Source organism: Rhinopithecus roxellana, chromosome 14, assembly GCF_007565055.1.
Source record: "Rhinopithecus roxellana isolate Shanxi Qingling chromosome 14, ASM756505v1, whole genome shotgun sequence".
Lineage (NCBI taxonomy): Eukaryota > Metazoa > Chordata > Mammalia > Primates > Cercopithecidae > Rhinopithecus > Rhinopithecus roxellana.
In genome coordinates, this window is record NC_044562.1 from 88,613,421 (window position 1) to 88,637,251 (window position 23,831).

The window sequence follows — 23,831 nt, forward strand, 5'->3', positions numbered from 1 at the left end:
GCAAACACACGGAGTCAACCTAGGTGTCCATCAACAATGGACTGGATAAAGAAAGTGTGGTACACATATACTATACTGGTACACATATACTATACTGGTACACATATACTATGAAATACTACGTAGCCAAAACAAAATGAAATCACGTCCTTTGCAGCAACATGGATGCAGCAGGAGGCCAAGATATACAAAATTGTAGGCCATAAAACAGTCTCAATTTTAAAGGATTCAAATCATACATGTTTTCTGACCAAGTAGAATTAAATCACAGTCATTTCTAGGAAATCTTCAAACGTTACAAAACCAAACAACACATTTCTGAGTAACCGATCCATCAAAGAAGAAATCGAAAGACAAATAAGAATGTGCTTTGAATTGAATGAAACTAAAAACATAAGTCAATATTTATGGGATAAATTTAAAGCAGTACTTAGAAATTTACAACAATAATGTATGTAATAAAAAAGAAATATCTCAAACTGTTTACCTCAGCCTCCACCTTAAGAAAATAGCAAAAGAAGAACAAATTATTCATAAATCCTTCTAGAATACTGAAGGGGGGGAGAATATTTCCCAACTCATTCTACAATACCAACTTTACCAAAACTAATAACAACATTACAAGAAAGCTACAGACCTGTATTTCTCATGACTATATGTGAAAAACTTTTCATAAAATTTAGCAAATGAACCCAACAATATATGAAAAGGATAATACATTATAACCAAGAAGGGTTGATCCTAGGAATATAAAGTTGATTTAACAATAAAAAATCTGTGCATTAATATTTTATTATACTAATATTCTAAAAACATATGATCATATCAGTAGTTTCAGAAACAGCATCTGACAAAGTCCAGCACCCATCATTCATAAAATTGCTCAGCAAACTAGAACTAGAAGAGACTTTCTTAAACCTAATGAAGAATATCTATGAAAACCCTATAACCAACATCATACGTAATGGTTTTGTGATGGAAACATTCTAGTTCTTGATAATGGGTGGCGATTACACAAAAATACATATTTGTCAAAACTCATCGAACCGTCCACATAAAATTGGGTGTAAGTTTCTCTAGGGAGAGTATTAGCCAGAATTCTGCCCACTAAGTGAAATAACCAAATCAATTTTTGAATCTGTATAGCTGGCCCTTGGGCTACAGCCACAGTGGCCCAGCTGACATCATCAGGTTTCATCTGCTGAACCATCAGTGAACCTGGTATAGATGTTTAGGGGAAACTGTAAATCCAGGGCCCCACCTGAGCCAGTGGCTTTGTTTTTGGTGGCAGAAGAAAAACGTATTGCATAAATTAATGGCTACCCAAATTAATGGCTGCCACTTTTTATGCAAAACCAAAATGATGCTAGGACCAGGTCAGATGCACCCCTAAACACACTATTACCATTTGGCTAGCAAGGCCTGTTGGTTTAGGCCCCTTTCAAAGCATGCTGAATAAAAGACTAAGTAGAATCCCAAAGTGAAGTACATTTGTCTTTCACACTCAAAAAAATTAAAAACTAGTAGGGGAATCAAAGAGATAGTTTTTTCTTTGATTGACAAAGGAATTGAGTGTTGTGAATCTGCCCACATAGTTTTTTTTTTTTTTTTTTTTTTTTTTGATAGAGTCTTGCTCTGTTGCCCAGGCTGGAGCACAATCTTGGCTCACTGCAGCCTCAGCCTCCCAGGTTCAAGCCATTCTCCTGCCTCAGCCTCCTGAGTAGCTGGGACCACAGGTGTGTGCCACCACACCTGGCTAATTTTTGTATTTTTAGTAGAGACACAGTTTCCCTGTGTTGGCCAGGCTGGTCTCGATCTCCTGGCCTGGCAAGCAGGTCCTTGAATTTGTCAGGGTTTGTGAGCCACTCCTGTTGGTAGAGGTGTAATAACACCATAGTCAGGGCCACTGAAATTGAGGATTTTGATTTGCCAACCAACAGGGCATCACTTGTATCTTTGAGCAAAACTTACTGTGGGGAAAAAGGTAACATGATCTTACATATAGCGGACTCAGCCAATTCAATATATAGTCATGTGCCACATAATGACATTTTGGTCAACAACAGACTACATGATATTGTTTGTCTCTATGTCCCCACCCAAATCTCATCTCAAATTGTAATAACAAAGGGCAGAGACACTCACTTAAATCCTGATCCACCCACCTGTGGCAAATGGCAAGGAGTCCTCTACATGTGGCAATGCCCTGAATGGGAAAATTTCCCTTGACACTTTATGATCATTCACAGTACAAGTGTGTAACACATCAATTTAATTACACACACTTAGCAATAGATGGTATAACAGCAGTATTCACGTATCAACTAACAATGTGAATACACTCAGAAACGTGTCATGAGGTGATTTTGTCATTGTGTAAACATGTACTTACACAAACTTAGATAGTGTGGCCTATTACACACCTATGCTATAGGATCTAGCCTATTTCTCCTAGGCTACAAACCTATACATAGTGTTACTGGACTAAATACTGTAGGCAGTTGAAACACAATGGTAAATATTTGTTTTTTTCTAAACATAGAAAAGGTACAGTAAAATATGATATTATGGTCTTATGGGACCACCATCGCATATTCGGTGTATTAGTCCGTTTTCACACTGCTCTAAAGAACTGAGACTGGGTAATTTACAAAGAAAAAAGGTTTAATTGACTCACAGTTCTGCATGGTTGAGGAGGCCTCAGGAAACTTACAGTCAAGGTGGAGGGCAAAAGAGAAGCAAACACCGTTTTTTCAAGGCAGCAGGAGAGCATGGGTGAGTGAAGGGGAAGTGCCACACTTTTAAACCAGCGGATCTCACTCACTAGCACGAGAACAGCACGGGGGAAATCTCCCCCATAATCCAATCACCTCCCACCAGGCCCCTCCCTCGACATATGGGGATTACAATTCGAGATGAGATTTGGGTGGGGACAGAACCAAACCATATTATGTGGTCTGTTGACCAAAACGTCATTACGTGGCACATGACTATATATTGAATTGGCAGAGAGCCCTATGCATAAGATCACTTTAACTTTTTCCCCACAGTAAGTTTTGCTTAAACCATATTAATTGATTTCAGGTTTTTGTGGAGTTTTTTTTCCCTACCAGAACACGGACTCACCTTCACCTGCGTATGGGGGGCGGGGAAGGGGTGGGGCACAGATGCTCCAACAGCTGCGAGTTTAACCTTATTTTCAGACCAGGTGCATAGGGACAGCAAGGGAGCAAGAGGGCCTCGCCTATGGGATAAAGCTGGAGTAAAAGGAAGCCCTTTTTTTTTCTTTCACCTCTTCATCTCGGGATTGGTCCTACTTCCTCCTGTGTACTTCCGTGCCTCCAGAAAGCTCCTGGCACAGGGACTTTTTTCTTTCTGGCACATGCTGCTATAGCTCTACCTGGGAGCCTTTGGTGCCTATGTCTAACGGAACCATAAAACTTTGTGTTCTTCACCTGCCTGAAGTTCCCAAACATGCTGAGCAGCTCCCAAAGCAGCTGAGGTCATCCCTTCTTCCCCACTTCCTCACCGCTAAGGGAGAGTGAGCAACAAACAAAGCACCGTTTGAGTGGTTTCTATCCTGCCTGTCACAACTCAGCCTCTGAACAGTTATTAACAGGCAAGACAAGGGGAAGACCATTATTAGCCATTTCCCCTCCCCAACCCCTGCCTCATACCACTTGGATGAGAACATTGCCACCGAAGTCCAAGGAATTGTCTCATATTCCCTAACCCAGCCTGCAGGGTTTTCTCTTCCTTCCTCTTCCAGAAAGCTATGTCTCTGTCAGCATCCCATTCTCATTGTCAAAATTGGCAGAAACAGTGCAAATTCTAGGATTTTACCCTACTTACAAGCTGTCAAGTTATCCTGCCACAGTTTTATAGATGCTGCCAGAAGACTCCTAAGTCAGAAACAGGGGACTATATTATTTATAGTAAAGCCCTATTGAACCAGCAATTTTCTTCAGAGAGCAGAGTGGGGGGCAAGGTTTCCCCCAAAGGGATAACTGCTACTTTTTACTGTAAAGATGAAATACTGCTGGAGCCAGGATGTCCGTGTTCTTGAATCTACCATTTCCATTTTACAAGTGATGCTTGTTGGGCCCTTTCTACCTTGTTAGTTGCTGAGTCCAAGTTGACCCACCTCAAGATGGGAAAAAGTCAAAGAGTCACAAGGTCTCCACAGCTTGAGTGTTCATTTTTGAGAAGAGCTCAGTAGTTACTTAAGGTAATAGCTACTTTTCAAAAGGAGTGTACCTGATAGCTATGTCAGAGGGAAACAAGTCCAAACCCCCAAAGGGTGTCTTCAGGCAGTGGCTCTAATCAGTACAGAGATTCATAGCTCAAAAAAGTCATTAGGATTGCAGGGCCCCTAACATAAACTTGCTGGATAGCTTCTAACTCAGTCTGTTGGACTGGGCCCTACTAAAAGGATGCCAGTCTGTAGGTTAGCCAAGATTAAGGCCATAGTGAGGCACATGCCACCTCCTATACCCAGAGCTCATCAAGGTGCTGGGCCTCCTTTTTTGGTAGTTGGGGTGGAGGTAGGCAGACTGCAAAAAGGCAATAGTTTTTCTTTGACTGCCAAAAGGACAGCCCATTATGAATCTGCCCAGATAGACACAATAAACTTTATCTGGTAAGCAGTCCACCTATTTTTGTCAGGGCTTATCAGCCACTGCTGCTAGTGGAAACATGGTAATACCACATTCATGACTATGGAAACTAAGTCTTTTGACTTGCCAACCAATAGGACATCATCTATACAGTGAAACTTATGGATATCAGAGGGTACAAGTATTCAGGTTAAATCCCAACCCACCCACTGGTGGAAAATGGTAGATGACTAGGTATCCTTAAGGGAGTACTACAAATGTTTACAAACTGATCTTAGTCCTCCGATGTCAGTGGTGTACGAAAGGCATGTTGGTAATGTCCAAGATAGCAAACCAAGAGTCAGCTGTCCTTATAATGGATTCAGTAAGTCACAATGTTTGGAACAGCTAAGGTATGGAGGCAACAAATGAATTCAGTTCATAATAATGCACTGTAAGTCTCCAGCTCCATTAGCAAATTTTACTGGCCATACAGGAATGTTGTATTTAGAAAATGCATTTCTTAAATTTTCTGCTGTCTTTAAGTCCTAAATGAAGGCCATGGTTTCCCTTTGTCCTCCTAGGACTCTGTAAATTTTTTTATTGAACCATCTGGAAAGGGACATGGAGACAGGTGAGTAGTGATTTATATGTCACACTAGCATTTCTTTACACATGACTCTTCCAATGATTCTGATTTTATGAAATGGAGATGATCCAGCATATAACACATTAACTCCTCATATACATTCAGATGTAGAACAACAACAGTTGTTGTTAGGTCAGTTAAATTGGCCTAAAGAGCCTCACCTGTAAGGTTTAGTGCCCTTCTCCATTGTGAACTATGCCCAAATCCCATAAGCTGAATCTAGGTGACTTTTCCTTCCTTTCTGGGGTAGGAAGAAGCTTTGCCCACCACCAGCAAAGCTGCACCACCACTGCCATAAACTCTTCCAACCTAGGCCACTGAGATGCAAATGACACAAGCACAGATTACAGCTAAAGAAACGACATGGTGACTACACTACTGTGTACATCCAGAATCAAATCCAGCATACCCTACCTGAACCAACACCCAAGACCCATCTAAACAAATAAGTCTTTCCCTACAAAACCTTCCCCAAAAGATGTGACTATTACACCAGATATGTAGAAATCTACATAGAGACATAGCAAACATGAAAAAGCAAGGAAACATGACACAAAGGAACACAATAATTCTCTAGTAACAGACCTGAAGCATAAGGAAATATATAAAATTCCAGAAAAATATTCAAAATAATAATCTTAAAGAAACTCTGAGATACAAGAGAATACAGATTGATGATTCAATGAAATCAGGGGGAAAATCATGATTTGAATGAGAACTTCAACAAAGAGATAGATATCATTAAAAAAGAACCACAGGAATGCTATGAATAATTAAATGAATGAAATAAAAAATACAATCAAGAGCTTTAACATCAGACTAGACCAAGCAGAATTTAAAATTTTCTGAATTTGAAGACAGGTCCTTTGAAATAACACAGGCAGACAAAAAAAAGTCTTCACCTATCAAGTATAACCTTGAAAGTAAATGAATTAAATGCCAATTTTAAAAACATACACTGGTTGAACAGATAAACATAACAAGATGCAAATATATGTTGCCTAAAATAGAATCATTTCACTGGCAAACACTTGAAAGCAAAGAGATAGAAAAAGATACTCCACACAAACAGAAACAAAAATCAAGCAGGGATAGCTATACCTATATCAGACAAAACAGACTTCAAGTAAAAAGCTGTCAAAAGAAACAATGAAGAACATTATATAATAATAACAAAAGGATCAAGTCAGCAAGAGAATAACAATTGTAAATATATATGCACCCAATACCACAGCACCCAGATACATAAAGCAAATATTATTAGATCTAAAGAGAGGGAGAGGCCCCAATACAATAACAGATGGAGACTTCAGCAATCCACTATCAGCATTGGAGAGATCACCTAGAAAGAAAATAAAAAAGAAACATTGGATTTAAACTACAGCATAAAACAAAGGGACTTAACAGACATTTACAGTACATTTCACCTAACAGCTGCAGAAAATACATTCTTTTCATCAGCACACAGAACATTCTTCAGGAATGACCATATGTTAGGACACAAAACAAGTCTCAAAAAATTTTCAAAATTGAAATCTTATCTAGTCTCTTATCTGACCACAATGGAATAAATCTAGAAATCAGTAAGAGAAACATTTAAAATTATACAAATACATGGAAATTAAACAACATACTCCTGAATAATCACTGGGTGAAGAAAGAAATTAAGAATTAAAGTTCATTGAGGGTCAGGCGTGGTGGCTCATGCCTGTAATCCCAGCACTTTGGGAGGCTGAGGCGAGTGGATCATTTGAGGTCAGGAGTTCAAGACTCGCCTGGCCAACACGGTGAAATCCCATCTCTACTAAACATAGAAAAATTAGCTGGGCGGTAGTGGCACATGCCTGTAATCCAAGATACTAGGGAGGCTGAGGCAAGAGAATTGCTTGAGTCTGGGAAGCGAAGGTTGTGGTGTGGTGAGTCAAGATCGTGCCACTTCAATCCAGTCTGGGCAACAGAATGAGATCCTGTCTCAAGAAAAGAAAAAGAGAAAAAAGGAAAAAAAGAAGAGACATCAAAATGGATACCACAGAAATTTTAAAAAAAAATCATTATAGACTACCATGAACAAGAATGTATCAATAAATGTGAAAAACTAGAGGAAATGGATATATTTCTGGAAACATACAACCTACGAAGATTGAACCAAGAAAAAATAGAAAGTCTGAACAGACCAATAAGAGGTAATGAGACTGAATTAGTAGTAAAACATCTCCTAACAAAGAAAAGTCCAGGACCAAATTTGCTTAACCTCTGAATTCTACCGAAGTTTAAAGAAGAGTAATACCAATTATTCTCAAACTATTCCAAAAAATTAAAGCAGATAAAACTCCTTGTATTAGTTTGTTCTCACACTTGTTATAAAGAACTACCTGAAACTGGGTAATTTATGAAGAAAAGAGGTTTAATTGACTCACACTTCCACAGGCTTAACAGGAAGCATGGCTGGGAGGTCTCTGGAAACTTACAATCATGGTAGAAGGCGAGGAAAAGCAAGCACCTTCTTCACATGGTGGCAGGAGAGAGAGAGAGGGAGAGAGAGAGACACACAGAGAGAGGTGCCCACACTTTTAAACCATCACATCTCCTGATAACTCACTCACTACCATGAGAATAGCAAGAGAGAAATCCTCCTCCATGATCCAGTCACCTCCCACCAGGCCCCTCATTCAATTTGACATTAGATTTGGGCTGGGACGCAAATCCAAACCGTATCACTCTTCCTAACTCATTGTATGAGACCAGCATCACCCTGATACCAAAAGCAGACAGTGACACAACAAAAAAAGAAAACTCCAGGCCAATATCCCTGATCAATGTAGATGCAAAAGTCCTAAACAAAATGCTAGCAAATCAAATCCATTAATACAACATGATCATGTGGGATTTATCCCAGGAACTCAAGGATGGTTCAGCACATGCAAACTACTAAACATGATACATAACATCAACAGAAAGAAGGACAAAAACCATATTATCTCAATAGATTAGAAAAAGGATTTGATAAAATTCAATATCTCTTTATGATAAAAACTCTTAATTAGGTATAAAAGGAAAGTACCTCAATACTCAATTCAATGTATGTAATATACTTCAGTATACAATTAAGGCCATACATGACAAACCCACAGCTAACATCATACTGAATGGGGGGAAAGCTTTCAACTAAGAAATGGAACAAGACAACACCACACCACCCACTCTAACCACTTTTATTCAACATAGTACTGGAAGTTCTAGCCAGAGTAATTAGGCAAGAGAAAGAAATTAAGGGCATCCAAGTTGGAAAGGAGGAAGTCAAATTATCCCTGTTTGCAGAGACATGATCTTATACATAGAAAAATGTAAAGACTCTACCAAAAACTCTTAGAACTGATCAATGAATTCAGTAAAAATGTAGGATACAAAATCAACATACAAAAACCCAGGAAGAGGAGCCAGGATGGCCAACTAGACACAGCCAGGAAGAGCTTCCTTCACCAAGATAAAATTATCAAGAAGACCAGCACACTCCAGGCAGATCTTTGGAAGGAAGACATTGAGAGTGGACAGAGGGAGAATGCGGACTGTGGTTGAAGTGGGAGGAAGCTGGGAACCCTGCATGGGGTTGCCAAGCACAAGGACTCATTCCTGGCCCCAAGCAGCTTCTAAGGAAAGGGTAGGTTAAATAGGTATAGAGTGGCCCACTCTCAACATGGATCTCCAGAATCCTAGCTGCAGGTGACCCCATGACCCCCACAGACATTTGAGCTGGCAGGGAGAGCTGCTTGGAGAGTTGGCAGTGACGGGACTCCAACCTGGGTGGAGCCCAGAGGGTTTAGGTGCAGGAAAACTGCAGTGGACCATGACCAGAGATGGCCATTCTGCAAGGCCTGCCATATTCCTCTAGGTGATTTTGGTTTCTGTTGACTGTTGGACCTGGACAGAACAGGGTTATCTTGCCTGTGAGACAGGGCCAGTTTGGTCTGAGTGCTTCCATCCTCCCATCTGCTGGCCACTCTCAGCTTCCCTACTTGGCCACACCGACTTGCAGTGCAGCCTCAGATGCCCAACCAGGGTGTTTCCCAGAAGTCACTGCCATAGCTCTTTGGCTGGAAGATCCTGCCTAACCATCAGAGAGCTTTTGTAGATGGGCCCCTGTCAGCATGCATCCACCTGCAGCCTCCCACCACCACTTTGCCGGCACACATGTGTGTGTGGACCTCACTGCCCTGCCATACCAGTGCATGCACGTGGACCTTGCTGCTGCCATCACACTGCCCCTGCTGGTGTGCATGTGCATGCTGACCCCACCGTCATCATTCCAACAAAGCACTTCTCCCAGCACTCCCCAGTGGAGTGTTGTTGCCCAAGGACCAGGAACACCTCAGGCCCTCCAGCAGATGCTTAACCTTGAGGGGCCAGAGAACAAAGCAGTGTGCCTGGTGCTAGGCCCCCAGGGTTAGAGCACACAGCCCAGGAGTGCTGAACTGAGCCTTGACCCACTGAAATCATCCAGAAATGAACCCAGTCGACTAAACTCAACTTATACCACAGCCAAACCCTCAAGGGAATCAAATAATATAAAAGCAAGAAGCCCTATCCAAAGGACAGCAACTTTAAAGATTAAAGGAACATCAGCTCACACAGATGAGAATGAACCAGTGAAAGAACTCTGGCAACTATAAAAGCCAGAGTGTCTCCTTACCTCTGAACAACTGCACTAGCTCCCCAGCAATGGTTCTTAACCAGACTGAAATGGCTGAAATGACAGACATGGAATCCAGAATCTGTTTGGTCGCAAAGTCATCAAGATTCAGAAGAAAGTTGAAACCCAATTCAAGGAATCTAAGGAATCCAGTGAAATGAGTCAAGAGCTGAAAGACAAAACAGTCATTTTAAGAAGGAGCCAAATTAATCTGGTAGAGCTGAAAAAACTCACTATAAGAATTTCACAATACAATCAGAAGCATCAAAAGCAGAATAGACCAAGCTGAGGAAAGAATTTCAGACTTCAAAGACCAGTTCTTTGAATTAATTTAGTCAGAAAGAAATTTTAACAATTAAGAAAAATGAACAAAATATCTGAGAAATATAGGGTTATGTAAAGAAACCAGCCCTACAACTCATTGGTATCCCTTAAGAAAGGGACAGAGAGCAAGCAACTTGGAAAATATATTTCAGGATATTGTCCAAAAAATATATAGTCCCCATCCCCAAGATATATAGTTATCCCCATCCCCAAGACATATAGATGACCATCCCCAAAACATATAGTCACCAGATTCTCCAAGGTCAATGCAAAATAAAAAATATTAAAGATAGATAGAGAAAAAAGGGCAGGTCATCTACAAATGAAACCCCATCAGGCTCACAAGAGACCTTTCAGCAGAAACTCTCTATGCCAGAAGAGACTGGGGGCCTATATTCAGCATCCTTAAAGAAAAGAAATTCCAACCAAGAATTGTATATCCAGCCAAACTAAGCTTCATAAGCTAAGAGGAAATAAGATCATTTTCAGACAAGCAAATGCTAAGGGAATTCTTTGCCATCAGAACTGCCTTACAAGAAGTCAGCAAGGGAGTGCTAAATATGGGAGAAAAAAGACTCACTAATCACCAAAAAAACCACACTTTAAGTACATAGCCTACTGACACTATAAAAGAACTACACAATCAAGTCTACATAACAACCAGCTAACAACATGATGAGAGGATCAAATCCACATAAATCAATATTAACCTTGAATGTAAATGTAATGTGCCTCCACTTAAAAGGCAGAGTGGCAAGCTGGACAAAGAAGCAAGACCCAACTGTATGGTGTCCTTAAAAGACCCATCTCATATGCAATGACACCCATAGGCTCAAAGTAAAGGGATGGAGAATGATCTATCAAGCAAACAAAACAAAAGAGAACAGCAGTTGCTATTCTTATTTCAGACAAAACAGACTTTAAGCCAACAACGATAAAAAAAGACAAAGTAAGACATTACATAAGGTCAAGGGTTCACTTCAACGAGAAGATTTAACTGTCCTAAATATATATGAACCCAACACTGGCGCACCCAGATTCATAAAACAAGTTCTTAGAGACATACAAGGCGACTTAGATAACCATGCAAAAACAGTGGGAGACTTTGACACCCTACTGAGAATATTAGCTCATCGAGGCAGAAAACTAACAAAGATGTTCGGGACCTAATCTTGACATTTGACCAAATGGACCTAACGGACATCTACAGAACTCTCCACCCCAGAATAACAGAACACACATTTTTCTCATGTGTACATGGCACATACTCTAAAATTGACCACACGACCAGAAATAAAACAACTCTCAGTAAATTTTTAAAAAATCATACCAACCATGCTCTGGGACCATAGCACAAGAAAAATACAAATCAATACTAAGAAAATTGCTCAAAGCCATATAATCACATGGAAATTAGACACCCAATTCTGAATGACTTTGGGGTAAATAATGAAATTAAGGCAGAAATCAAGAAATTCTTTGAAATTAATGAGAACAAGGAAACAACATACCAAAATCTCTGAGACCCAGCAAAAGCAGTAAGAGGAAAGTCTGTAGCACTAAATGCCACATCAAAAGTTAGAAAGGTCTTAAATTAACAACCTAATGTCATACCTAGAGGAAGCAGAAAAATAAGAGGAAATCAACAACAAAGCCAGCAGAAGAAAAGACATAACCAAAATCAGAGCTAAACTGAACAAAATGGAGATGTGAAAACCGATACAAAAGATCAATGAAACCAAAAGTTGGTTCTTTGAAAATATAAGTAAGATTGATAGGCTGCTGGCTAGACTCATCAAGAAAAAGAGAGAGAAGATCCATATAAACACAATCAGAAATGACAAAGGGAACACTACCATCAACTCCACAGAAATACAAAAACACCTTCAGAGACTATTTAAAACACCTCTATACATACAAGCTAGAAAACCTAGAAAAAATGGATAAATTCCTGGATACATACAACCTGCCAAGACCTAACCAGGAGGAAACTGAAACCCTGAACAGACCATTAATGTGTACCAAAATTGAATCAGTAATAAAAAAGCAAAAGCCCAGGACCAGATAATTAACAGCTGAATTCTACCAGATATACAAAGAAGTTGTACCAATTCCTACTGAAACTATTCCAAAAAATTAAGAAGGAGATATTTTTATTTAACTCATTCTAAGAGGCCAGCATCATTCTGATAACAAAACCTAACAGACACAACAACAACAACAAATTTCAGGTCAATATCCCTGATGAACCATTAAAAAGTGGGCAGATACTTATCAAAAGACATATACACCACCAATAAACATATGAAAATATGCTCAACATTACTCATCATCAGAGAGAAATGCAAATCAAAACCACAATGAGTTAATAACTCACACCATTCAGAATGGCTATTATTAAAAAGTCAAAAAACAATAGATGCTGGTGAGGCTGTGGAGAAAAGGGAACACTTATATACTGTTGATATAAATGTAAATTACTTCAGCCACTGTGAAAAGCTGTTTGGAGATTTCTCAAAGAACTTGAAACAGAACTATCACTTGACCCAGAAATCCCATTACTGGGTATATACCCAATGAATATAATATTCTACCAAAAAGACACATTCATTTATATGTTCATCACAATAGGAAAGACATGGAATCAACCTAGACTCCCATCAGTGGTAGACTGGATAAGGCAAATGTGGTATGTATATTCCACGGAATCTGATGTAACTATAAAAAAAAATGAAATCATATCATTTGCAGAAACATGAATGCAGCTCAAGACCATTATCCTAAGGGAATTAATGCAGGAATAGAAAATGAAATACTATACGTTCTCACTTATAAGTGGGAGCTAAACATTGAATACACCTGGACAGAAAGAAGGGAATAGATACCAGGGCCTACTTGAGGGTGGAGGGTGGAAGGAGGGTGAGTATCGAAAAACTACCTATTGGATATGATATATGCTACCTGGGTGATAAAATAATGTGTACACTAAGCTCCAGAAACATGAAATTTACCCATGTAACAAGCCTGCAGAATTAACTCCTGAACCTAAAATAAAAGTTGGCAGGAAAAAAACAACAAAAATTAGTAGTTTCTATACACAATGAGCTAGCTAAAAAAGAAATCAAGAAGGCAATCCCATTTACCATAGCTATACTAAAAATAAAATACCTAGGAATAAATTTAACCAAGGAGGTAAAAGACTTCTACAAGGAAAACTATGAAACACTGAGGAAAGAAAGAAGATGCAAGCAAATGGAAAGATGGCCCATGTTCATGAATTGTAAGAATTAATATTTTTAAAACATCCATACTACCCAATGCAGTCTACAGATTCAATCCAATTCCCACTAAAACTCCAATGTCATTTTTCACAGAAATAGAAAAAATAATCCTAAAATCCATATGGAACCATAAAAGACCCCAAACAGCCAAGCAATCTTGAGCAAAAAGAACAAAGCTAGATGCATCAAACTCCCTGGTGTCAAATTATGTTATAAAGCTACTGTAATCAAAACAGCATGGCACTGGCACAAAGACACATAAACCAATGGAACAGGCAGACAGCCCAGTAATAAACCCAAGTATTTAGTATTTATAATTAGTTGATATTTGACAAAAATGCCAAAAACACAATAGGGAAAAAACAGACTCTTTAATAAATGGTGTTGAGAAAAATACATATGGCTCAGAAGATGAAATTGGACACTTATCTCACACCATACACAAAAATCATCTCAAAATGTATAAAAGACTTAAATGTAAGATGTGGAAATGGGGAATTGTAAAGTTAATGGAAGAAAACATAAGGGAAAATCTCCACAATACTGGTCTATGCAATGATTTATTGGATAGGACTCCAAAAATGCAGGCATCAAAAGCAAAAATAGACAAATGGAGTTGCATCAAATCAAAAGTTTCTGTACAGAAAAGGAAACAATGAACAGAGTGAAGAGACAAAACATGAACTGGAAGAAAATACCTGCAAACCATACAGCTGACAAGGGGCGAATATTCAAAATATATAAGGTAGACAAACAACTCAAAAGCAAGAAAACAAATAACCTAATTTTAAAATGAGCAAGGGATCTGAAAAGACATTGCTCAAAGGAAGACATATGAAAGGCTAATAGATAGATTAAAAATACTCAATATCTCTGATCATCAGAGAAATGCAAATTTAAACTACAATATGATATCATTTCACGCCTGTTACAAGAGCTATTATCAAAAAGAAGAATGATAAGCATTGGCAAGGATATGGAGAAAAGGGAACCCCTGTACACTATTTGTGGGAATATAAATTAGTACAGCCATTTTAGAAAGTAGTATGGAGGTTCCCAATAAAACTAACAATAGAATTACCATATGGTACAGCAATACTACTTCTGGGTGTGTATCCAAAAGATGTGAAATTGGTGTATCAAAGAGATATCTGCATCCCCATGTTTACTGTTGTGCTATTATAATATCTAAGATATGAAAGCAACTTAAGTGTCTATCAACAGATCAATGGATAAAGAAATGTGTACACAGTGGAATACTACACAGCCTTAAAAAAGAAGAAAATTCTGTCATTTGTGATAATATGGATAAAACTGGAAGACATCATGCAAAATGAAATAAGTCAGACACAGAAAGACAAATACTGCATTATCTCATTTATGTGTGAAATCTTAAAAAGTTGATCTCATAGAAACAGAGAAGGTGGGTACCAGAGGCTGGGTGAATGGGAAGAAAAGAGGTGAGAAAAAGAAAGATGTTCAAAGAGGCATGAAGTTTCACTTAGAATGCAGAAATAAGTTCTAGTAATCTATTCCACTGCATGGTGACCACAGTTAATAATAATGTATATTTCCAAGTTACTAAAATACATTTTTAAAGTTCTCACTACAAAAAAATGATAAATTGGTGAGGAAATAGATATGTTAATTATATGGATCAACTCTATAATATATACGTAGATTATAAGATCACATTGTATCTAATGAATATACACAATTATTTGTCAATTAAATTTTTTATGAAAAAATGAAATTTAAAATTAAAAATAAAATTTAAAAGGCTGTGGATAAAATAATTGCAAGGTGCATTTCACATGCATGGTTTTGGTTGATTCAAAGTACAGAATTAGCAAGGACAATGTTTTGGGGAGATTATGGCATATTTCCCAACAGTACCATCAATCATTAGTAAGGGATTTAAATTTAATGAATGGAATTCATGGCTTAAAGAGGGCAGTTATATAAAATGGATGAATAGGAGATACGAGGTTAATGATGTCACATATATCACTCTCTGCCTTCCTTAACCCTAATCTTCTGCAGACCCTACAGGCTTTTGAACTCAAAGACTCATACATTATTAGAGCTCTTATCATTTGCCCTTTGTGGAAATAATCTTGCAGCCTTATGCCTGACATTTAGTGTGTCAGAGCTAGATGGTTCATCCACCTTAAGAGTATTAAAATGATTGCATTTCCTATGACTATGTGATTGACTTAACTACATACAGTGAGGCCCAGGAGTTATAATATAATATATTCAGAGTTTCCACAGCAAATGCCTCAAGACCCTGCAATATTTTTAACTAAACTAATTCAACAGATGTTTACTACTGCCTAACATGGACTCATCACTATTAGTAGTGAGTTCTAAGTAGTAAGAGCTCTAATTATGTATGTATTAAGTTTAAAATACTCATTATTATTACTAGATAGTAAGATACAGTGGTAAATAAGACTAAATCTCAGTACTATCTGTAATTTAAAGTCAAACGGGAGTAACAGACAATAAATGAATAAAGAAACATAATATGATACCAGGAAATGATATATGAAGAAAGAATACTAGGAATGGAGGAGGGTGGATGGGTAAACAATTACTTTACATAGAGTGGTCAGAGGAGCCCCCCAATCCGTCCTCCATTAAGGAGGGAACATCTGAGCAGAGTCCTAAATGGTGTGAATGAATGAACCCTGAGAAGATCTGTGGGGGAGAGCATTCCCCTGATGGAGAAGAATATTAGAAAGACCTTGAGGCTGGAATAAGTTTGGTTTGTTCAAGGAATAGTAAGAAGACTAATGTAGCTGAAGCAGAGTGAACAAAGGGAAACATGCTAACACATGAGGACAGAAATATTAAGTGGGGGCATTATAGATGATGGTGAGAAGTTTGGACTTTATTCCAGGCATGAAAACATGCCATTGAAGAATACTGATCAGAGGAGTGACATGATTTAGATTACATCTTTACAAGATCGGTCTTGCTGCTATTAGAAGAACAAACTAGACAGAGGCAAAATTGGAAGCAGGAAAACTCAGGTTTTATAGCAGACAGGAGAGATGAAAGTAGCTTGGTCTAAGTCAAGGTGATAGCAATGACAGTGATGGATTTCAGATACATTTTGAATACAGAATTAACAAGACTTGATGGTGGACTGGATATAAGAGATGAGAGAAACCACAATATCAAGGTTGACTCCTACGGTATTGGTCTTAATAGTTTAGAGGTGCCATTTATAAGAATATAAACTCCACAAGAACATTTATTTTTGTATTTTTTGAATATAAGCTCCACAGGAACATTTATTTTTGTCTTTTATGTTCAACAACACATTTCATTGACCTAGAAATAATGCCTGGAATGTTTATATGCTGAAAAGATTAAATGAATAGGGAACATTAAGAGGAGGGAATCTAAGTTAGTGGAGGTGAAATTAAGAATTCAGTCTTCGTCATGTTAAGTTTGACATTTCTATAAGATACCTAAGTGAAGTAAGTTTTTACATATACACTCCAGGAGTTCATGGAAGAGCCCCAAGATGTGGGAGTTATTCATTTACAAATTATATTTAAAGTTACAGGGCTGAATGAATAACCTAGAAAGGTTAGAGAAAAAATAAAATACAAGGACTGGGTGTGAGACAATCTTACATTTCGAAATTGGAAGAGGAGACCTCCCCAGCAAAGAGTAGCCAATGAAGAAGGAAGAAAACTAGGAGAATGTAATATTACAAAAGGCCAGTGAAAAATATCAGTTTCAAGACAAAAAGGGTGGAACTATTTTGTCAAATGTGGCTAAGTAGTCACAGAGATGAGGACTGAGAACTGATAACCACATTTGGTAATATAGAAGTCACTGGGGACTCAGTTATGGGTTCATAGGAATGTGTTTCAGGGTTAAGATGACAAGGGTATGGCTGTAAGATCTGTTAAGACCTCAAAAAGATTTAAGGTGGTGACTCATAGGCCTACTCAGCTAGGCAAAAAATTATTTTAAGAATCTTAAGTAGCAACTTAGGCCTTCTTTGCCAGACAAGGGCACTTCTAAATTTCTTAAGGACATTTTGCCACAGCACCTGCCACAGCACCCTGACTCTCAGCCCAAGGAAATAGGGGTCTGACTTGAAGATATTTAGAAGTGTAACATTTGACTAATTTAGATCTTAATTTGATACACAGGAAGCCCACAAAATCTTTAAAAGAATAATAGCATCTTGCACTGAAAGGAACAGGGGTAGTTTAGAAAGAAAAGACACATATGTGAAATTTCAGTCTTCACTAAAAGCAAAAATGAAAAGACACATTTGAACTTTCAACTTCCCACACACAGAACATGGGCTGCAACTAGAAACAAAAGTATTTCTTATGGAAAAAGGATTATTCAAAGGGTAAGGCTAAAATGTGAGGGCAAGAACAAGAACTTCAGAATTACTATGGTCAACTGACTGATGTATGCCTCATGCTTTCCCTCCCTCTACCTTTATAACGGAAGTGTCTGTTCCAATTTTCCTGTTGTTGGCTTGTCATTGTATGTAGGGGACAGATAACTGGTCTCTTCAATTCATAGATTTTAAGTTTGAGAGGAGTCATACCTAAAGAGACTCACCCACATGAACCTTAGTTAGATAATAAAAGGTTAGATAATAAAATTTTGCAGTTCAAGCCTGAGCTTGATACAGTAATAGCATGACATTGAGGATCTTGGGAGTGAAGTGAGTATATTTTGCATGTGGGAGGAATATGACTTACTTGGAACTTAGTTAATCTCCAAATATGGTCCCCAATGTACAACCCCTCCCAAGATTCATGCCCTTCTGTAGTCCCCTCCCATACTGAATCAGGACTGAGCATGGGACTTGCTGTAATTGACAGAAGGTAGTGAGGGTGACCCTGTGCTCATCCCAAGCCTATGTCTTAAGAGGACCTGAAGTTTCTGTTTTTGCATTTTGGAAGCCTTGAGCTGCCACATAAAAAGCTCAGCAGCCTTGTTAGACAGATTATATAGAAAGACCACAAGAAGAAGCCCCATGGAGAGAGAGAAGGCTAATTCCCAAGATTACATGGAAAGAGAGATCTATATATTATCTATCTATCTATCTAATCTGAGGTGTGTATGTGTGTGTGTGTATATATATATATATATACACACACACACATACACACACACATATATATCTGAGACAGAAAGAAGGAAACAGATACATCAAACCAGATGTTCTTACATCCCAGCTGAGCCCAGCCTTAACAGCTATTCAAGGTGTCAGACATGTAAGTGAGTGATCATGAGTGTTCCAGATCAATCAAGCTCCAAGATAACTGTAAGTCCATCTAACATCCAACATTAAGTGGAGCAGAAGGACTGCCCAACAAGCAAGTCAACCCCCCAGTATCTTGAGAGATAATAAAATTTTTTTTTCAATCCACTTGGTTTTGGAGTGGTTTGTTATACAGCAATAAATAACTTACTTATCAAGTGAAAATTGAATATTTTGGAAGTCAGATTGAATGTAATACATAAATTAAAAGGTAAACTACAAACTATGTGCCTATACAAGTGGTTAATATCTTGAAAATAAAAAGAGCTCATTATAAAACCTAAAAAACCCCAAGTCTTCAAAAGAAAAAAATGGACAAAGGACATGATCTGTCTACTCATAGCAGGGAAAACCAAAATGACTAATGAGCAAGAAAAAGTGTTAATCATTATTTAAAAGACCATTAATACTCAAATACTGTTGGTAAGAATGTAAAGTGGTACAGTCTTTCTGGAGAGCAATTTGTTAGCATGCCATTTCTGTAAATACATTAGGAGATAATCACAGATCCACAGATCCAAATAAATAAGCAAAAGAATGTTAATTTCAAACTTAATATCCAACAATATGAAAACTGTTTAAAAACTTATGGAATATTAATATTTGAGGATATTCTACATCTTGCAAATTTTTAAGAAAATTCAAGTGGCATGCATGTAAAATCAAAAAATAAAAATTATATGTTTATTTTGATTCAAGCTTTTAAAATTCATAAAAGATATATGTATATATGCATAAGAAAGACTAAAAGAAAATAAAATTGTTAAATGTAGCAGTAGAATTATAACTGCTTTTATTTTCTCTTTTACATTTCTCTCCATTTTCTAAATTTTCTGTGACTGTGCATTACTTTCAGAACATTTAGAAAAACCAAGAATGCTATTTTTAAGTTGTATTAATTAAGCTATTGACATAGGTAATTGAGAATAATTCCCAGTTAAAATTATACCTTTTGAAATTTGGGAGAGAATTTAGAAATGACCTAGTCTGATCTACCATTCAAATAATGAGAAAAATAGATCTAGAGACTTAGATGCCCAAGCTAGTATTTAGAAGCATAATCTTACTTAGAACTCAAATTCTTTATCTTCTGACCTATATTTCTTTTTATATCATTTGATGAACTACCTGTAATAGTGATTCCAATAAGATATAAAGATGTAAGTAGAATGGCTGTCATTTTGAGAAAGTCTAGAATTTGATGTACCTTTAAATTCACACTCTTACTCTCATTTTTAACTATAAAATTATTTGTAATAAGGAGAACATATGCTATTTCCTATAATATAATAGTTTTATTAAGAATTTCCACTGAAGAACTTCCAGGCTTTTAAATTTCCTTTGAATTTACATTTTGTTATTGTTGTTACACTTTCAGCTGAATTACCAACCCATGAGATTAATTTGTATTACTGGCATCTCAAATCACTTTGCTTTTCTTGAAAGTTTTTTATCCATATTTCTTGATTGATATAAGTAAAGTAGGAATATTTAATATACTTAGACACATTTCCACTTGGAGACATTTGAATGCATTTTCAATTTATTCGTATTTAATTTTTTAAAATAGATTATTTTGTGTCCCTAGTCTTATACTTCTAATATAAGGGCAGACACCTTGAGCTCAAGGCCTTCTTTTGGGTCTTGGCTTTGAAAGCTACCTTTTAATTTTTAATCTGGTGGAAACTAAGCCTGTGTTCTTCCTTTCAGCTAAGTTAAGACTGTTGTTTTGCCAGCTAATTTCTGTTGGAGATGAAACTAAGTTCCTTCTCTTTGGATTTATACAGATACTCCTCAAATTTACCTCTGATAGAGATGAGTCTGCTTTTAAAATGCTTGGATAGTTATCTTTTAATTTTACTTCTGATGGAGAAAACACATTTTCCATTTTTCTGTCTGGCATGCTTTCTGATTGACGTTCACCTAAAGGTGGTACTCTGCCTGCTTTTATTATTTCCTGGTTAGAAATAGTGCACAAGGAGTGCACTTCTGTGGGTGAAGGTGTTGATTCATCACTTTTAGAAGCATCAGCAGTTGAATTATCTTGGTCCAGTTGGTTCAAAGTTGGTACAGTCAGGCCTTTCTCAGAATCATTATCCAGTAACTAGAAAATACAGCAATAAAACAAACTACCAATTAATCATTATTGACTGGAAAATTTTACAAATTAAGAAAATGACTCAAAATCAATTATACTCTTATCCTTTATCATAACAAATTACCATTATTATTTATAAATTTTACATTCCTTAATAAACATGTGAAATTCTTCACTTGCCTGAAACCATGGACTGTAGAATACTATCCATAAAAATGATAAAGCAGTGGTTCTCATATATCCAAATCTATAAATCAGCGACATCTCAAAATAAAAAATCTGAGGGTCTGACATTCTACTATTATTATACTGCCACCAATATATCATGAAACAAAGGAAATTTTAATAGCAAAATGCACAAGGAATGATATCATAAATCACAACTATGTAAGAAAATAAAGAGAATATTAATAGCACCACAGTACAAAGAACAATATTGTAAAATAAAGGATGGCCTATTAAACTAAATAAATTTAGCTTTATGAAAAATTCTCTGTATTATCTTCTTTCACTCTCCTTGAACTGGGGAAAATAGTGAGACATACTGACTCTTCAACTGGCATTTGGGAGCCACTGATCCAGGAATGGAAATCATTAAATCCTATTTGTCAAGCAGTAAGTGAACATTTTACTCCTCATTGGTTTACATGGGGATCCACTGCTTTATGGAATGAATACCTTATGTAAATTTAGCTGAAAAGCAAATTATATTATGTAAACTCTATGTTCTGTTTATTTCTATTATAAACTATAGAATATTATTTCCTGTGCAAAGTTTACAATATGATAAAAGATTTTGGTGAGAAAGAGTGAAAACTGCAGTTAGGTCTATGGCACTTATTTCTAAGATCTTATGTAGAACTTCATGCTTTTTTCTTGTTTCTCCATCTCTTCCTCAACACATTTTGTCCCCTATCTTCATATTTTTAAATGTTACTGTTTTATGCAGAAGGCTCTTTCAAGAGTGTAACTATACAGATATTGCCATAATAGAAACCATAAAACAACTGAGTAACTTCTCGGATGCCTTTCTCTATCTATAAATATTTCTCCATTTATAAATATTGTATCCCTTTATAAAATAATGACTATTAAAAGTTCTCTTCCAATTTCCCTTACCTCATTTGGAGTAGTTTCAGCTTCCTCATTTACAAGAGGGATATCTGCTTAAAAATTAATGGGGGTATTTTATTTTACATAAAAACAATAAACATACGTATGCACATTGATAAAATACTATTACATTTTTTTCTCACTAAAAACAAAGAGCAACTTAAATCAAAGCAGCTGTCCAAACATAAACACTACTTACTATAAACAAGCTGATGAATCTCTGGGAAGATGGGGGAGTGGTAAATGATAACATTTCAGATCCATAAATACAAGACACAAACACGGGTACATGCTATATTTTTTTAAAGTTGAGAGGAAATAAACTCCAGATGGTAAGTGATGGGACCGGGATTGGAAGAAGAGACTAGAATAAGGGTGTATGAAATTAGACAAAAAAGGACCATTCAAAGAAGGCTGGTTGAAATACTTGTAAAATTTTCCTAGAAATATAAGGAATACATATTTAGCATGTAAAAAGGGAAAACCTAAAAGGGACAAAAAGAAAATAAATAACTGAGGCAGAATTCTAGCAAAAAAATTTGCTATGGTCACAACTACATGACTTTGTTCAGCTCTTTTTTTTTTTTCTTTTCTTTTAAATGTAAGAACAATTCACATGAGACCTATCCTCTTAACAAATTTTCTAGTGTAAAGCACAATAATATTAACTATCAGCACAATGTTGTAAAGCAGATCTCTAGAACTTTTATCATCTTGCAAAACTTAAACTTTATATTTGTTGAAAAACAATTCCCTATTTGCCCCTCTCCCTAGCCTCAGGCAACCAGCATTCTACTCTGACTATTTCATATACCTCACATACGTGGCATCATGCAATATTTGTCTTTCTGTGACTGGCTTATTTCACTTAGTATAATGTCCTCAAGGTCCATCCACGTTGTCACATATGGCAGGATTTCCTTCTTTTTAAATGCTGAATGATATTCCATTGTATGTAGACAGGCATATCTCTTTTTATAGCACTTCTAAGATACTGTGTTTTGTACAAATTGAAGGTCTGTGGCAACCTTGCATTGAGCAAGACTATTGGTGCCATGTTTCCATTCACTTTGTGTCTCTGCATCACATTTTGGTAATCCTCAAAATATTTCAAACTTTTTCATTATTATAATATCTTTTATGGTACTCTATGACCAGTGATCTTTGATGTTACTATTGTAATTGTTGAGGGGCACCACAAACCACACCCATCTAAGATAGCAAACTTTTAAAAAAAAATTTAACTTTTAAATTCAATTGTATATGTGCAGGTTTGTTACATAGGTAAACTTTTGTCATGGGGGTTTGTTGTACAGATTATTTCATCCCCGGGTATTAAGCCTAGTATCCATTAGTTGTTTTTCCTGATCATCTGCCTCCTCCTACCCTCCACTCTCTGATAGGCCCTAGTGTGTGTTGTTCCCCTCCATGTGTCCATGTGCTCTCATCATTTAGCTCCCACTTATAAGTGAGACTATGTGGTATTTAGTTTTCTGTTCCTGCATTTGTTTGCTAAGGATAATGGTCTCCAGTTCCATCTATGCTCCTGGAAAGGACATGATCTCATTCCTTTTATGGCTGCATAGTATTCTATGGTGTATATGTGTGACATTTTCTTTATCCAGTCTACCATTGATGGGCATTTAGCTTGATTCCATATCTTTGCTATTGTGAATGGTACTGCAATGAACATACCCAGGCATGTGTCCTTATAAAAGAATGATTTAGATTCCTTTGGGTGTATACCCAGGAATGAGATTGCTGGGTCAA

General features: G+C 37.0%; 1 protein-coding gene across 3 annotated transcripts in view; it reads right to left on the reverse strand.

Annotated features, from left to right (window-relative positions):
* C2CD6 (C2 calcium dependent domain containing 6) overlaps positions 1-23,831 on the reverse strand; it is a 184,043-nt gene that overhangs the window by 83,379 nt on the left and 76,833 nt on the right. For 2 of the 3 annotated variants that reach the window (XM_010354949.2, XM_010354948.2), the window contains exons 12-13: positions 22,068-22,111; positions 20,655-20,954 (exon numbers count right to left, since the gene is read on the reverse strand). The exons of the other annotated variant lie outside the window; for it this stretch is intronic. In XM_010354949.2, the coding sequence (XP_010353251.1) occupies positions 20,655-20,954; positions 22,068-22,111 (344 nt within the window). The remainder of the gene's footprint in view (positions 1-20,654; positions 20,955-22,067; positions 22,112-23,831) is intronic. 3 annotated transcript variants of the gene reach the window in all.